This window comes from Haliotis rubra, unplaced genomic scaffold (genome assembly GCF_003918875.1).
Source record: "Haliotis rubra isolate DU_JTF1 unplaced genomic scaffold, ASM391887v1 Scf14, whole genome shotgun sequence".
Taxonomy (NCBI): domain Eukaryota; kingdom Metazoa; phylum Mollusca; class Gastropoda; order Lepetellida; family Haliotidae; genus Haliotis; species Haliotis rubra.
In genome coordinates, this window is record NW_025765336.1 from 3,100,058 (window position 1) to 3,117,399 (window position 17,342).

Here is a 17,342-nt window from a genome sequence, read left to right on the forward strand (position 1 = left end):
TCCGTCACAGAAGACGGAGCACAAGTACGCAAGTAGTTCCCGAACAATTATACAACATCCTTCAGTGACGTCTCAAATATCGGATTCTGGTGTCCCTAGCCGTGGTTTGGATGTAATAATGCTAAAAGCGGCGTAAAACCTCTCACTCACTCACTCACTCACTCACTCACTCACTCACTCACTCACTCACTCACTCACTCACTCACTCACTCACACACTCACTCACCCACCCTCACTCCCACTCACTCACTCACTCACTCACTCACTCACTCACTCACTCACTCACTCACTCACTCACTCACTCACTCACTCACTCACTCACTCACTCACTCACTCACTCACTCACTCACTCACTCACTCACTCACTCACTCACTCACTCACTCACTCACTCACAGATTGTTGTGGAAAGGCAAGGTGCCGATACCCAAAGAGAGGACAATGCCTGTCGTTCGCTAGATAGCTTGACTCAGTTTCCTTGACACTGTCCACACATTCATCAACTATTAACTGATATCATTGTTGTTGACATATCCATGACGTACATCTGTATCATGTCGTATGACTCTTTCCAGTGCTATCTAAGGACGATATTTTGAATGTATTATGTGTGCCTTTTGGTTTGTCAGAGCTCTCACCAAGAATATATGGCTGTCATAAATATATTTCCCATCAAAAGTTTAGACTCACTAGTGTAATCATAGCCACTTACTTCAGGCAACTTTCTAAACTAACTTTTGCAAAATATTCCATACTGTTTAAAGGTTCTGTTTACACATGAACTGATGTATTGTAAAACTAATTCTTACAGTTAAAAAGGTTATTGTCATGAGTTCAAGAAATAATAAACCTCAGTGACAATTGACAAATTCTTAACAAAACCTTACACCAAACCGCAGCTGTTCACATGCACGATATTTGCATATGCTTTTCAGCAATTTGATGCTTGATCCTCGTGCAATTCGTATGCCTAAGGCTTGTAGTTGGCTCCCCCAGGTTAGTGGAGATATCAATCTTTGATGTAACCATGTGTTTACACATAACGAATGTGAGTGTTTTTAGTGAGGGGGCGGTAGGGTAGCCTAGTGGTTAAAGCGTTGGCTCGTCACGCCCAAGACCCGGGTTCGAATCCCCACATGGGTACAATATGTGAAGCCCATTTCTGGTGTCCCCCGCCGTGATATTGCTGGAATATTGCTAAAAGCGGCGTAAAACCTAACTCAGTCAGTCAGTCAATCAGTTTTCAGTGAGTCTAAACTTTTGATGGGAAGTATATTTACATTAATTATGACTGCTTTTGGAATTGTTACATTGGGTTCATATTATTGTATTGCCTACAGTTTGTTTGTTAACGCCGCATATTACAGCTATATGACAGCGGTCTGTAAATAATTGGGTCTGGACAATCCAGTGATTGACATAATGAGCATCCATCTATGCAATGGATACGAAGGCGTGTGTCAACCAAGTTATCGACGCTGACCACCCGATCCCTTAGGTCGCCTCTTACGACAAGCGGGGCGGTGGGGTAGCCTAATTGTTAAAGCGTTGGCTCGTCACGCCGAAGACCCGGGTTCGAATCCCACATGAGCACAATGTGTGTATCCTATTTCTGGTGCCCCCCCCACACACACACACACACACGTGATGTTGCTGGAATGTTGCTAAAAGCTCAGTCAGTCAGTCTTACGACAAGCAACGGTTCATAAAGAACGTTTCTAACAAGGGTTTTCACGGAGAAAATTGCCTGAAGTGAGAAGCGACTTTGTTATTCGGTGGCAGCTGATAGTTAATGCATGTCATAGTGTCCCATCTGCTTAGATCGACACCCTTGACTATTTGTATAAGCATACTTAAACCGAGGCGGCGGGGTAGCCTAGTGGTTAAAACGTTCGCACGACAAGCCGAAGACCCACGATCGGTACCCTACATGGGTACAATGTGTGAAGCCCATTGCTGGAATATTATATTGCTAAAAGCGGCAAAGCTAACCTCACTCCCTCAACCCGTTGTATTTCCTTGAGTCTGTATCATATTTGCACTATCGCACGAGCTCGGATGGACCATGTACAGTGAGATCGTTCCAGTTATTATCTTACGTCACGTGATCGTGACATCGTTACACGGCCTGGTCGATACCTATCGCAAATCAGTCGGCAGAGATACACGTCCCAGACATGTCGACAAAAACACTGGGGAACTTTGTGCAGTGTCCTGTGTGCAGGACCAGGTATGATCGGCGATGCATTTATTAGAATTAATTTTACTATGGTAGAAAATGTGTAGTTCTATATGACATATTTTCAGATATTTAATTCGTTCCCGTGGTATCAAGACTGTCTGATCTGAAGTGGTCTATGTTATTGGTAGTCTTTCTACCTGCACAAACCTGTTTGGGCATGTTTACATTTCTAGATAACTGTTGGAATGGGAAAACGACCTTCATCACAGTTTTCCACCTGACTTATGGAATACCTATCACTTTATACCATTCAGAGCTGTTCATAACACTAATGAAAGATGGTTTCAATATCGTATTGTCCACAGAATTCTCACAACCAATAAAGACTTATACAACTATAATATATTAGAATCACCACTATGTACATTTTGCAAGGCTGAAAAAGAAACAATTGTTCATTTGATGTTTGAATGCAGATACGTAAATAGGCTGTGGCAAGACCTTTTAAATTGGATTGAAGATAAAACAGACACTACTATAAACCTTGGATCCGAAAACAATCCTTTTGGGCTTTCATGAAAAACGTAACGATGTTCTGAACTTGATATTTATCATAACAAAGGAATATATATATTCCAGAAAACTAGCAAATATACGTCCAACCCTTGAAAGTCTCAAAGCCAAATTAAACCACAGTTACAATCTCCACAAATATAATGCATACTCTGTATGCAAATATAGCAAGTTCACGACTTTCTGGTCATTATGCCACAACTTATTTACATAACCTACTCGATCTCACTTATGCTTGTTACTTATTGTGCTGTGTATTTAAAATAATGATGTGTATAAATGATAAAACTGTACCAATGGGTAAAAAAGAAATAAAGTGAAAAAAAAAGAAGAAGTATTTCCACTCAAAAAAAAAAAAAAAAAAACCTGTTGGAAGGTAGATAGATATCTACATCGGTATACTGATTTAGCTACGATACTAATCCGGCATTGCAGCTTTGTACAAATATACTCCGATAATCGCTAATGCAAAAAAACTTTTAAGCTTCCACTTCACTAGAACGCCAATGAAAAAATTGTAAAACGGTTATCTTGTGATGGCCATCGTCTTTGTATCAGTAATCCCTTCACACAGTCACCTTCATATGTTTAATGGAGGGTCCAGTTTATGGAGTTTCTGTGAAAAAGGCTTAAGGCCGATTCGACCCTTAATGCGTTATATCAAAACATGTTAAAACTGCATTAGGGCGATTAAATGGGTATTGGTAGGTTCATAGGTACGTGTTTCAACGGTATCTCAATGTACGTTGCTTGCTGGGGAAATAACTTTGAACTCGACCTTGAGCCAACATCACCTCACAAATTCATTATACTTACAAAAGTAGATTCAACAAATGTTATATACTGAGCAAAACTGAAAACTTGACACTAGGGATTTTTGGGAGTAGGCTTTTAATACTAGTATTACATTTAAGACAATAATATTAGTTGTATGCTGTGCACAGAACATCTTGACATCCAAGGGAAACAAAAACAAGTCTCGCCGAAACTCTTAAACAACGATAACGTTCATGATGTCAAGGTACCATCTACAATGAAGTTCACAGCGTGGAGAGCAATTCCATTGGGGTCTTCAGAAAGGGTTGTGGCCTCCTCTAGCGTCTCTTACAGCCACCCAACGTCTCCCCATGGATCTGAGAACGTTAGTAAACACACCCCGAGGAAGACGTCGCCATTGCTCTACAAGGTGGCATTGAGGATCTTGCAACGTCTGTGGCGGATTGAGTTGCTGACGAACACGTCGACCCAGCTCGTCCAAGATGTGGTCGATAGGATTGAGGTCGGGGCTACGCCGGCATTTCTTAGAAAATTCTGTGTAAGAATTGCCGTATGCGGTCTAGCGTTGTCTTGTTGGAACGTCAGTGCAGGGCCATGTCTCTGCATAAATGGAAGCAGGACAGGTTGTAAAATCTTATCCCTGTACTAGGCAGCAAACAAGTTCCCTCGAACGTTATACACTCGGACCCTGCCGTTGGCAAATCTCAATGAGAATCGAGATTCGTCGCAGAAGACAATTGCCTTTGATTGAACCTTTTAAATGTGTCGTGGCCCACACCAGTCGGTTGCGGCGATGAAGAGGCGATCACAAGCGATTTCTGGCAATTTGTGCAATTATCCTGCCACCAAACATCTCACTACTTGTGGACGTTCACAAATTTGTACCGAAGATGACGTAATCGTGTTGCTTGATCTTCCCGAAGTGACGTTACACGTGACGCTCCCGGCCTCGGGCGGTCGGCAACAGTTCCGGTTTGATGTACTCGCATCCTACGATTAAAAGTTGTTTATGGTGAGCAACTAAAAGCTGTTGCAAAAGTGACCACATGCTGACCAGCATCAAGCCACCCCACAGCACGTTGACCTTCTTGACACATTCAATGTGCGTTTTCAGTTTTAGCAAACATGCACCGAATGAGCACTTGAATTTTCTTTTCACACGTGCATTTCGTGTTTTCATCTGTATAGGCTACGAAGCCAATGTTTTCACGTGAACTTACAATTTCACGACATTAAAGCATTCACACTTTGACTACTGTTTTATATGCTTGTAAATATATTTTATCAAACAGAAAAAGAAAAATATCGCAATTTATCAGTGACAAGTTTTCAATTTTGCTGAGTATTTTATTTGGGATTACACTTCCTCAGTAAGTACAAATTCTAGTACATTTGTTCGGTTGAGTCCCCTCCGAGGTTCGAACCCACATGCATCTAGGCATGTAATCGCCAGAACACAAAGTCAACCATCTAACCCACTCATTCTCCGCAGCTTCTGAACTTTACTGAGACAGTGTAAACACAAAATAACATATGACAACTTTCTAAATGACATTGTGTATCAAAGTAGAAAGGGGTGTGATGCTGTCCCCAATGTTTCTCTTCTACAGCCACGTTCCCACCAACGGAGCACTGAAGGATGGCGTCTATGCGTCTACCTGTGAAAACTGTGGCCACTTCTTTAAGTTCAAGGCCACAGGTCCTCTCAAGTCATCTGTCACCTTCACCATCAATGGGTCTTCCTTCACAGGTACACACACTGCTGTGACTGTGGGTACATATGTATCATCCTGTACCAGGGATACTTTGTATCCATCATTAATGTTAAACTGAAATAAATCAGATGCAAAACTGTTTGTCCATCTGTTCGAAGGTCTCGCTCAACCAGATAGTAATGTTTCGTTTTGCCTCGCCAATCCCTAAGTGATAGTGATCCCCATATGGTTTTCGACCTTAACATGTAATTCATCGGCACTGGATTAAGTGACGCTGTGTCCGTATGTCGTCATGTTATTCTACCCCGATGCTGGAACCGCTACTCTTGGTACCAATGCCAACAGTTGCCGTTACTCTTGACATCCAATACTAAGGCTTCAAGAACACAGCAATTGCAAGTCGTCAAGTTTCCTTTCAATGTTGCATCTCTTTAACCTTCGAGAATTATTTTCAAATCCAGTTGGCAACGAGTATGCTGCAGCCCTGTCCCTGAATGAGTTCATGAGGTCCCAGGGTGTGTCCTATGGCACCAAGGCGATGTGTATAGAGGGAGGGTGTGGCGTGTGCCTCGTCACTACCACACTGTATGATCCCATCACAAAGGCCGTGCAGACCTACACAGTCAACTCGGTAAGAATATATATTTAACAATACACTTATCACTATTGCAATAACGTCTTCTATGACATCAATGTCACGGTTTAGTTTATCAAAAGCATTGTATGGTCTCCCAGGGGTGCTATGAAGTGTCCAAGGACGAAATTGTCTGTTTACTGATGGGCACATCGAGGTGACTATGGATAATACGAACACCTATCAGCCCAAATATCTGAATACATGACGTAGAAAACAACCACTTTTTATTCTTTACATGTCGCTTCATAGCGTATTCCTTCATGAAGGCTCATGAAGGAGGAAGAATTAGCTCTGAAACGTTGTAACCATAAAACGCGTCTTGCATTCATGTTTGTCAAATGCTTTTCAAGAATTACCCAATTATTGTCTACCTTGAAGTTCTATTTAAAAATCGTGTTTTACTATAAATTACATCTTTATTGGTGTTACTTCAATATGACCCTAGAGTACCTACATCTGTTGAATATATCCACAAGAAACTGTTAGACGAACTTATTCTTTCAGTGTCTGGTTCCTCTGTACACGTGTGACGGCATGCAAGTGACCACCATCGAGGGTCTGGGCAACCCCAGAGATGGCCTACACCCGCTGCAAGACCGTCTGGCACAGTACAATGGCTCTCAGTGTGGCTTCTGTAGCCCTGCCCAGGTCATGAATATGTATGGGTAAGACCTTCACGAAATACGCATTCAAGGTAGAGATGCCAATACAGAAATATGTTCGGGAAATGTTGTAAAAATGCATAGGTCAGGACCTATCTTTGAACTTTGCCTGTGGCTCTTCAGAGGAAGACGAAAACATATCAATGAATGATTTATGTTTATTAGTCACAGATGTTGTAGATGGAACTATACCTTTGTCTCTTCCAGAGTTCTAGTTTCAGATTACATCTGACAAGTCAAAACATACACTATAAAGCATTGATCTCAAAGGATATTCCTCTCTGTGACAATTGACATTGTTCTGTGTTTTAGCCTTCTGAAGAGAACACCCAACCCGACCATGCAACAAGTTGAGAATGCCTACGATGCAACCATCTGCAGATGCACAGGTCAGTGTGACAGCTTCAATTATCAGAATACCTTACCCGAGCTCTAGGGTTGTGCTGAAACGTTCAACGTCTGGGACGTACATGACTACGGTCGCTCCTCCTTCACCAAACTGTCACATCGCGATGTAGCTGAACTACTGTTCAGAGTGACGTTGCACCAAACTTGCTGACTCACTCGTAATCACATTTTACTGAACAAATCATTCAGGATCATGAATATATTTTTTTTGTAACGAAACTGAGCTTCTTTTTAATGTTTTTGTAGCGTAGAAATATTTCATGATTCCTTAATATTTTTCAGTTTAGAATGGCAAAGGTACTGTAAGTCCCCATGGTTCCTAGTATGGTGATCTACCTTCAGTTGTTGGCGATCTATAGCCCGTGTTTTATATTGTATTGTCCCAAATAGTCACAGAAGTTAAATGCTAGTTTTAATATCTCAAATTGTGATATTCTAGTTTGTTGACAGGTTTTAAGCTCTAATATTATCTATTGTTAATGTAATATCAGTTTTTGGCACGATATGGCTGAAATATTGCCGATATGACTATCCAATATAACTCACTCACTCAGTTTAGAATGTGTGTGTCATTTCATTCACATGTACTTGAGTGGTATGTTGAAGTCATTCTCTGATTATCCTGGCACAGTTCCCCCCTTGGTTTACTTCTAATTTGACTTAGAGGACACTTAACATATTCTCTTTTTATCACGTTTCAAAGTTGGGTACGTAAGGTGAACTGATCTATTTTGTTTTCATGTAAACTCCATGTAGGCACTGCGTTCAGAATACACAGTTAGGACCAATGACACAACACTCATTACAGGGCTACAGATAAGGGGCGTACAGTCGTAATGTACGCCTCAAAATCAATTAAGTACGACATAATATAAGATTTCAAGCGTATCGTGTATGCACATAAATACCTTTGTACGTCTAACATTTAATTTCCTTGCGTATCGTGCAAATGGAAATATATTTCGGATAAATACTTGTCAAGTTTCTTTTGCGAAACACGATTTGACACATGAGGAAACCCCGACAGTAGGAATCACTTGCGTTGCCATGCAACGATATACGTCACTCTTTTTCGATTGGCTAAAAACTACACTGTTCCTATTTATATCCAGTCGGACCTGACATTTCGCTCATCACACGGTCGCTCAGTTATTTCTCACGCGTCTTCAAATACAAATTCATGGTTGGAAATAGTGATCGATGAATCGTCCAGACAAACCACATCACCAACTCGCTCACACAAAAACATGTCAGTACTCCTTCAAAATTCTCAGTACACCTCCACTTGCAATATGATGTGTAAGTACACTCGCACCCCCAAAAGTTATCTGGAGCCCTGAGACTCATAGATAACCTCAAGCATTGTTTCCATTGAAAGTGGAAGCTACTGGAAGTCGTAGATATTGTAGCATGAAGCGTCAAGGTGAATCTCGAGTATCTGCTAAAACAGATGCTATTTATCAGAAAAAGTAATATAGCCATGAAATGTATATTAATCGATCACTAAAATCAGTGATGACACCAGGTGTAAAATATCAGATTTTTATAATTCTATTTCATCGTTTTCCTTTCCAACTGATCGATTCTAGTAGGGATTTCTTCCATGGTCATTTCAGAGAAATAACATAAATCTGTTCTCGTGCTTCAGTCGGACACATATGTTCCTCTGAACATACTGTTGATATACTGCTACATGAAACTCATACAGATCAGAAACAATGAAGTCTGTACAACCAGTGAACTGTTATAGTTGTTATCTCCAGATGCTGGAGACGGTGACGCATTTACACGAAGCATCTTATTGATAACGATAGTTATGTATGATTCCTTTGTACAGATGGAAGGTACACTGATATTGACACGAGATAACAGTTGGTGGTCTGTTGGTCCGACATAATGTCCCATTTAGATATATAATTTGAAATTACTTGGATTTAAGTCGATCAATACGCTGTGTCTGCCGAGTGAAAATGGCGATTAAATATTGACGTGGTTGCATGCGCGCCATCTTACCGTGACGTCATTGGAAAGTGCTCATCATATCAATCACTGATTCGTCGGATAAATCTCAATAAATTCCAGAGCGACATCAAACACAGAGATGCCAACCCATACGATTATATTGTACTCGTTACGAAAAAACAACACAACATACACCACTACGACAGCAATAAAAATATGCCATTTAAAAAAAATACATTTAATTAAATTATCAAATAGCATACGTACCATACACAATAAATTTTAACCACGTTTTATTCAGTATCAAGCTATATATGGATACTTAATACTGATTTAGTTGAATACACTGTTAATAACAAGCTCTTGGAATATCTATATATTTTTTATTACATATGACGACCCTATGGAAAAGTTAAGACTAATTTTGGCATCAGTTTTTGGCCAAAATACTAATTGGTCTAAATTAGTATTAAATGAATAGTAACGATCTCGTGAGTCAGCAACAAGTATACAAGCCAAATGAAACTGTAAATTAAGATTATTGCTGTTATGGTAAGAGAAAGCGAAATGACACAAATATGGGTTTGACATCATTCGCCCTTATTCCTACAAGTTCACACAAAATATCTTATTGGGGTGAAGCCGCTTTCAGTTATTGGCAAAACGACTTGAAAGAAGGTGTCGGCGTTTGTTAAGAGAAACTAATACAAACTGTGGACAAATCTCGAATCTACAGCAAAACAATCTTGACAAAGTTGACTAAAATATATTAAACTGAACATTAATAAGTCAACGTCCTCGACGTTTCCCAAAATTGTTTTGATGACCTTTTGGCGAAGAAGATGATAATGTCTGGATGAAGTCTCTGAATATTTCAGACAAATTTACATTTTATCTCATGATAAAAATACTCGCTGACCCATTAGACATGTCCATTTCGCATGGGTATCATCGCGATGACGTTTTCAAACTTCAAATGTTTGCTTTTACCAGACTGGCTTCACTATCGACGACTGCCCCAAAACAGCCATTTAACTCTTGTTGTGTTAACTTGTACAATCGATATTTTGTCGAAATGTTATAGAGTATGAATTTTGTAGGGTACCGACCCATCCTGGCCGCAATGAAGTCCTTCGCTTCTGATGCTACGCCAGATCTGCCTGGAGGTCAAATTGACATTGAGGTGAGAAAAAGATATTATTTTAAATAATGTTGTCGTACCCCATGATTGCACTACCAAAGGTACCCGTGATTCCCACCTATGGAGATCCGTGTTATAAATGATCTTCAGCAACCCATGCTTGTCGTAAGAGGCGAGACCTGTGAAGATCCGGGATAGAATAGGTCTTCAGCAACCCATTCTTGTCATAAAAGGCGACTATGCTTGTCGTAAAAGGCGGCTAACGGGATTGGGTGGTCAGACTCGCTCACTTGGTTGACACATGTCATCGGTTCCCAATTGCAAAGATCGATACTCATGCTGTTGATCACTGGATTGTCTGGTCCGGACACGATTATTTACGGACTGCCGCCATATAGCTGGAATATTGCTGAGTGCGGCGTAAAACTAAACTCACTCACTCACTCGTAAGACTAACGTGATCGTGTGGTCAGGCTCACTGGACTTAGTTGACACATGTCATCGTATCCCAGTTGCGCAGATCGATGCTCATCGCATTCTGTTGATCACTGAATTGATCAGACTCGATTATATGCAGAGCGCCGCCATATAGATACAATATTGCTAACAAAACCTGTGTTCCAGTAGAGCCGCAGCGCAAATCCTTAACCTTTAACGTGAGTCAAACCTTCCAAATGTTCCAAGGAACTGGACAAGAAGATTTGCAGCAAAACCGGGAAGACCTGCACAGGACGCTGTTCATCTGAGAGAAAGACTGACCCGGAACAGGTGCCCCTCCACATTGTGCTGCAGGGTTCACAGTGGTACAAACCCACCACCAGGCAGCAGCTCTACGCCCTCCTCGGTCAACACCAGGCAGACAGCTACAGACTCGTGTTCGGGAATTCTGGATATGGTATGTCATTATTTCTCATTGTTTATTTAAGCGCATCCTTGTTTGTCTTGAAAGAAAATCTACACGGAGAGCGGAAGGTGGATCACCTCGCTGTGTTAAATGATCAAAATATTACAAGCTTCTTGCCGCTATTTTGAAATATACTCTCACAATAACTGTTGATTTCTTCAAGGCGTCTACAAAGAGATCGGTCCATGGATGTATAATGTCCTCATCGACCTTCGTGGCATCCAGGAGTTCTATGACATTTCCGTAAGTTTCTTCACAGACATTATTTCAATTATTAACACATTAATTCCAGAATTTCTGAATCACGAAGGGGAAGGAAAAGAGTGCTCAGATAGTTCTTTTCAGGACATTGAATAAGCAAAGCAAACATTTAACGACATATTCTGATTTTAATCGCTTTCATCCCCACATCAACACGTTACTTTCATTCATTCTAGTCCGTTTTACAGTAGTCCATATAGATGTGGAATTAAAAATTTAAAAAAGATCAAACTTAAGTTATAGAATGGGGCGTTGTCACATTGAGTATGTCCCTGTAAACATATTTATGTACTTTTTTCATATTGTAGAACGCAAAATCATATTACGATATTATTTGGAGGTAGGGTTATAAGTTTTCTTTTAAAACCTGCAAACAAATTACCATTGTACCAGAATATTAAATGGTCTGGGCGTTAATATTTCTATTTTTTAATATTTACTATTATGGCTTCATTTTCCACAGATTGACTCCTCCAAAGTGATGTTTGGACCTAGCATCACTCTGACCAACATGTTGGAGGTCTTTGAGAAAAACAGCACCAACCCTGCTTTATCCTACTTCCGGGACTTCGCCAGCCACGTGGGCGTCATCGCCAACACTGGAGTTAGGAACGTGAGTAGTTCTCAACTTGAGTTTACCTCATATTATGAGTGGGTATGTGGATATCATGAGTGAGTGAGTGAGTGAATAGGGTTGTGACAAATTGTACCAATGTCGAGAATCGAACCAGGTCATCGGCGTGACAAGCGAACACTTTAACCACAAGGCTAGCGCAGGCATTCTAAAAGCATGCATGCGTGTTTCATCTGCTATATGTTGCAGTTTGGTCTATGAATGTTTCAGTTAGGCAGCTGGGCCGGGAACCTGATGCTAAAGAACCTGCACTCAGAGTTTCCGTCTGATGTCTTCACCATGTTTGAGACAGTCGGGGCCACTCTGTTCATAGGTGAGATATGAGTGCGTTCGTGAAAGAATTAGGTGCGTAAGTGAGACGATTCACACGTAAAGATACAAGCGTGAAAAAATTATTGGAAACGATGAAAACATTTCCACTGACAAGATAATTATGTGATTGGCTGATATATTTCAACAAGCAGTATAGTCTGTTTGGCTCAAAAGCGGACCGATGAATTTGCAATCTAATTTGAAAACTAATAAACATATAATACTCAATGAAACGCTGATCATAATCAAAATATCAGACCAACTCTGTGAAATTGAAATTGAAACTCTAAAATTGAAAAAGTTGTTTAACAAACTATCATTAAAATATTGACACAGTTCACTATTTGTTACGAGGGAGGAGTGCAGAGAAAGGGACAACCAGGTGTTAGAGAAGCACGTGCACAAGTGCCGACAAAGTTATTGATTCATAAACTGTGCTGTGCCGTCTCCATCGTTTCTCGCACACCTGGGTGTCCCTTTCTCTGCACTCCTCCCTCGTAACAAATAGTGAACAACTTTTTTATTTTTAAGACAAAAATTCTGCAAAAGCCTCACAGAGTAGGTCTGACGTTTTCATTATGATCAGTGTTTCATTGAGTATTTTATGGTTATTTGTTTTCGAATTAGATTGCAATTCATCGGTCCGCTTTTGAGCCAAACGGACTGTAGTCATGAAAATGTGAACTGTGTCATCGGCGAGATAAAAACCATCACCAATGTATCCACATCATACCTTCATCATAAAGTATATTGGTCTCCCTGTCGCCGTTACCCGTTGCAACAAGGACCACGCAATATCCGTTAATATTTTCGCTGGATTAACGTCGCTCAAAGCAGAATTCCAATTATATGAGTCTGGGATTGACAATGCAACATGCGCATCGATATACTCAATGTGGATACGATGACATTCATCAACCAAGCCTGACCACACAATCCCGTTAGTTGCCTCCTTTGATAAGCGTGGTTTGCTGGACACTAACTGTAACCCGGATCCTCAAGGACATATACAAACTTTAGAACCAGAGCTATTCTTGTGATGTTCAAAATATAATTTGAGAAGGAGTCTTACTGTAATCCTCCAAATAGGGAAAACGTTTCCCTGAAGTCTTCACGTTGATACGGAGCTTCATCGCCAGGCAGACATGCTTGATTTGGACATGACATGCATCAGGCAAGTTTATGAGACTGACCATCCTTTCGTCATCTTTCACGATAAGCATGGACTGCTGAAGACCAGCTCTAACCCGGATCGCCACGGGTAGTATATAAGATCAAATACACACAATAAAACAATAGATTGTAAGAACAATATGCATTTTAGATGAAAATCAGATTTGAGATGAATTAGTCACTGTTAACTTCTGTTACACAGGGTCTAGTGATGGCTCCGAGAAGTCATACAGTCTCATGGACTTCCTGAAGCTAGACATGAAGGGCAAGGTCATCCTGTCTGTCACGCTTCCCACATTCCCATCTGGAGACGTGTACGTCAAGAGTTTCAAGATCACTCCAAGACACCAGGTACCTATAGCAAACTTTGTCTGTGATGAACCATCTCTAAAGATTCGAGTACATTATATCCACAACAGAATTGAGACAACGGAAGACTACTTGAAAAACATGAAAACATTCTTTTTCCACAAAAAATACCATTATTTCTGAGTGTCGCGTCAACACGGATACAATATGAGCGATAGAAACATATTGGTCGACTAAGGATATTGTATCACGTTACATAACATTTATAGATGCATCTGTAATAAGGCTTCAGCCTACCCCACACCTATTCCACATGTTTATCTACACGTATATTCCAGAACGCCCACGCCTATGTGACAGCAGGCTTCAGGCTGCAGCTGGACAGGAACAACAACTTCACTGTCAAGACAAAACCATCCCTGGTGTATGGAGGCATCAACAAGACACTGGTAAGTCAGGAATACGTCAGATGTTGAAATGCTAACGAAAAAAGAACTTATAACCTTCAGTTAATTACAAATCTGTTTAAAGCCAATTATTCAATTCGTGTTCCATGCTTAGTACCCGTGAAGATCCGGGTTAGACTCGGTCTTCAAGAACCTATGCTTGTCGTAAGAGGCGACCAACGGGATCGGGTGGTCAGGCTCGCTGACTTGGTTGACACATGTCATTGTATCCCAATTGCGTAGATCGATACTCATGCTGTTGATCACTGGATTGTCTGGTCCAGACCCGATTATTTACAGACCGCCGCCTTATAGCTGGAATATTGGTGAGTGCGGCGTAAAACAACAAACCAAACAAATTTCATGTGTTGTGCTGACGGACATTGTTTGTGCACTTCCTCAGGTTCATGCCAGCAAGACGGAGGCGTATCTGCAGGGAAAACCGCTGGGGGCGTCTTATATCCTCAAAAGTAATAGCCTATAGCCATGTAAAGTAGAAACCCTTAGTTTGAAGAAAAGCACCGATACATAATGCCACTTTACTATTATCACTCCATGTAACTGTGTTAAACATTAAATGAACATGAAAATTGAACACATGTCTACCGAAGACTGAAGTAAAGTGCTCCATATGCAGAATAAGTATTAAGTGTGAAGACACTTGTCCGGATCCACAAAGCGTTCGTAACGTTACGACCTGTCGTAACTCTACACATTATAAGCTTACGAATGTCGCAGCGCTACGAAGGCTTTGTGGATCTGGCCCAGGTGTGCAGTATATATTTTGTTGTTGTTGTTGTTGTTGTTTTGTTTTGCTTTCATGGATGACATTTTTTATTATTTGTAACGATGTTTTTGTCATCTTGATTCTTCATCAGATGAAATGTGAGTAAGTATTAATTTGATACCCATAAAGACTGTTTATGTCAATGCAAGGATAATGTGATCGTACGAACACATTAACATATGGAGGCAGCCGATGGGATCATAGAGAGAAAAAGAAAGTGAAAGTAAATGGATGGGTGTCGTATCAGATGGTTTTCTGCATGAAACCATGCTGCGTGACGGTATCACATTGAATCGGGCATTGTTTCAGGGGCACTGGTGCTTCTGTCGGAGGAGCTGGTCCCCGACAACACCCCTGGCTTGTCCAGTACAACCTACAGGAAGAACCTGGCCATCTCTCTGTTCTACAAGGTCAGTCAGTATCTGTTTTAAGGTTTACCTCAATGATCAGCCTCTTTATCTGATAAGGCAGCACAATCCGCCACAGTTTATGGATGAGAGTTGCGACCTTCTGCTGTATCAGGATCTGATGATTGTGAGCGTGAAACACACGCTAGATTGTTATAATCCATTTTATGTAACAAAACCTCAGTGTAATTTGTCCGAAAGAAGCTGATTCGTCAACAATCAAAGTAACGGTGGAAATAGGCACAACACCAGATACTCGCGAGTAGCATTGTTACCTCCCATTTTTGGTTCATGTCCTGCCTCATGTTGGTGGTTCCGGAAAACCCGTAATAACTACTCTAGGTTAGAGGTACACTAGTTCGTCGCAACAGGTGACTTACTGGATCAAGTGGTTAGGATCGCGCGTCACCCTACTCCAACAGCATGTCTTGCAATGCTATATTTTGTCATTCCAGACTGTTATTCGTAGGGGCGGTGGTCCTAGTAGTTAATCTGTTGTTTGCTCAACCAAGACCCGGGTTCGACGACCAACGAAGCCCATTTCTGGCATCGCCCGCCTTAACTTTGTTAAAAGCGGCGAAAAACAATACTCACTCTATAGTATTCAGAGACCGCCGTCATATCACGAGATTATTGCTGTACACCTTACTATCAATCCTTGTCCCTGAACAAAACTGAAAGTGATAGGAAATCCCACCTTATGCGGAGTTAAACTCGCCTTACTCACTCACTCACTCACTCATACATTTCAGTGCGTACTCGGCATGTGTGGTGAGAAAGCCGCCCCAACCTACCAGAGTGGCGCCACCAACTTGATGCGACCCGTGTCATCCGGCACTCAGACATATGGCAGTCGTAAAGGGGAATACCCCCTGACCGAGCCAATGACCAAGGTGGACGCGACCCTACAGGTAATTCGATTTGCCTTACACCTGCAAGGATTCCTACTTTGTAGCTTCTAATCCAGTATTATCGATTATGTTGTCAGTAACATGTGTTTTGTCGCTAATCCACCATATGCAGTAAATTTTCCCAGACACCACAGCCATGAACATCCGGGTTCAAATTGGTCTTCAGCAACCAATGCTTGTCGTAAGAGGCGACTGACGGGTTGTGGTGGTCAGGCTCGCTGACTAGGCTGACACGATATCGTATCCCATTTGCGTAGATCGACATTGGATTGTCTGGTCCTGACTTAAATATTTACAGACAGCCGTTGTATAGCTGGAATATTTCTGAGTGTGGCGTTTAACAACAAAGAGTAATGTAATGAAAAATACAAGAAAGAGAATTTGGATCTAATATACTTTGGCAAATTGTAATTATATCTAAGTAACACCCGTGAAGATCCAGGTCAGAACTGGTCTTTAGCAACCCATGCTTGTCGTAAGAGGCGACTAACGGGATCGAGTGGACAGATTCGCTGACTCTGTTGACACATGTCATCCTATTTCAATTGCGATGATCATGGTGTTGATCGCTGGATTGTCTGGTCCAGATTCTATTATTTACAGAACGGAATTTGCTGAGTGCGGCGTTAAACAACAATCAAACAAAACCAGAAACCCATGAACCAAACCAGGAATATTGCATAACCTAGGAGCAAACACCATTATAACAAGAACCCACGAATCCGTTGGTATATGACCAGATGGTGGCCACAAGAATACGTGCAAACACCTCGTTGCGGGTACAGCAACATGCAGTGAACTTGGACAAAGTACTGTGACTATGTGTCCCAGTCCACCCAGCTGTGAATGGGTACCTCGTTAGGATGAGAAAGCCACAATAACTCGGTGCGCCTAGTGGCTGCAAGAGTTGTATACTCCCCAGGGAGTTGAGATTGATAATACGATGTGCCGTTGAGATTGACATCCAATGATAGAGGGGAAAATACCAGCGCCTTGAGCATGCACTAGTTGCCTGGATATGTCCGCTATATAAATATCTTATAATAAAAATAATAATAATAACATGCAGGCTGGGTGCTATACAAATATTTTCTTTGTTACTAGAATTGCACAAGCCTGATATATATTCCTGCCAAGTAAGTG

At 41.2% G+C, this 17,342-nt stretch overlaps 1 protein-coding gene across 1 annotated transcript in view; it reads left to right on the top strand.

Moving 5' to 3' along the window:
* The first annotated feature begins 2,134 nt into the window (after window positions 1–2,134).
* Window positions 2,135–17,342, top strand: part of LOC124268729 (xanthine dehydrogenase-like) — a 37,312-nt gene continuing 22,104 nt past the window's right edge. The window contains exons 1-15 of the mRNA XM_046703755.1: window positions 2,135–2,228; window positions 5,141–5,280; window positions 5,707–5,876; window positions 6,387–6,547; window positions 6,857–6,933; window positions 10,015–10,097; window positions 10,740–10,950; window positions 11,123–11,202; window positions 11,684–11,833; window positions 12,065–12,167; window positions 13,542–13,690; window positions 13,987–14,097; window positions 14,498–14,564; window positions 15,191–15,291; window positions 16,041–16,199. Of these exons, the coding sequence (XP_046559711.1) occupies window positions 2,176–2,228; window positions 5,141–5,280; window positions 5,707–5,876; window positions 6,387–6,547; window positions 6,857–6,933; window positions 10,015–10,097; window positions 10,740–10,950; window positions 11,123–11,202; window positions 11,684–11,833; window positions 12,065–12,167; window positions 13,542–13,690; window positions 13,987–14,097; window positions 14,498–14,564; window positions 15,191–15,291; window positions 16,041–16,199 (1,815 nt within the window). The 5' untranslated portion in view covers window positions 2,135–2,175. The remainder of the gene's footprint in view (window positions 2,229–5,140; window positions 5,281–5,706; window positions 5,877–6,386; window positions 6,548–6,856; window positions 6,934–10,014; window positions 10,098–10,739; window positions 10,951–11,122; window positions 11,203–11,683; window positions 11,834–12,064; window positions 12,168–13,541; window positions 13,691–13,986; window positions 14,098–14,497; window positions 14,565–15,190; window positions 15,292–16,040; window positions 16,200–17,342) is intronic.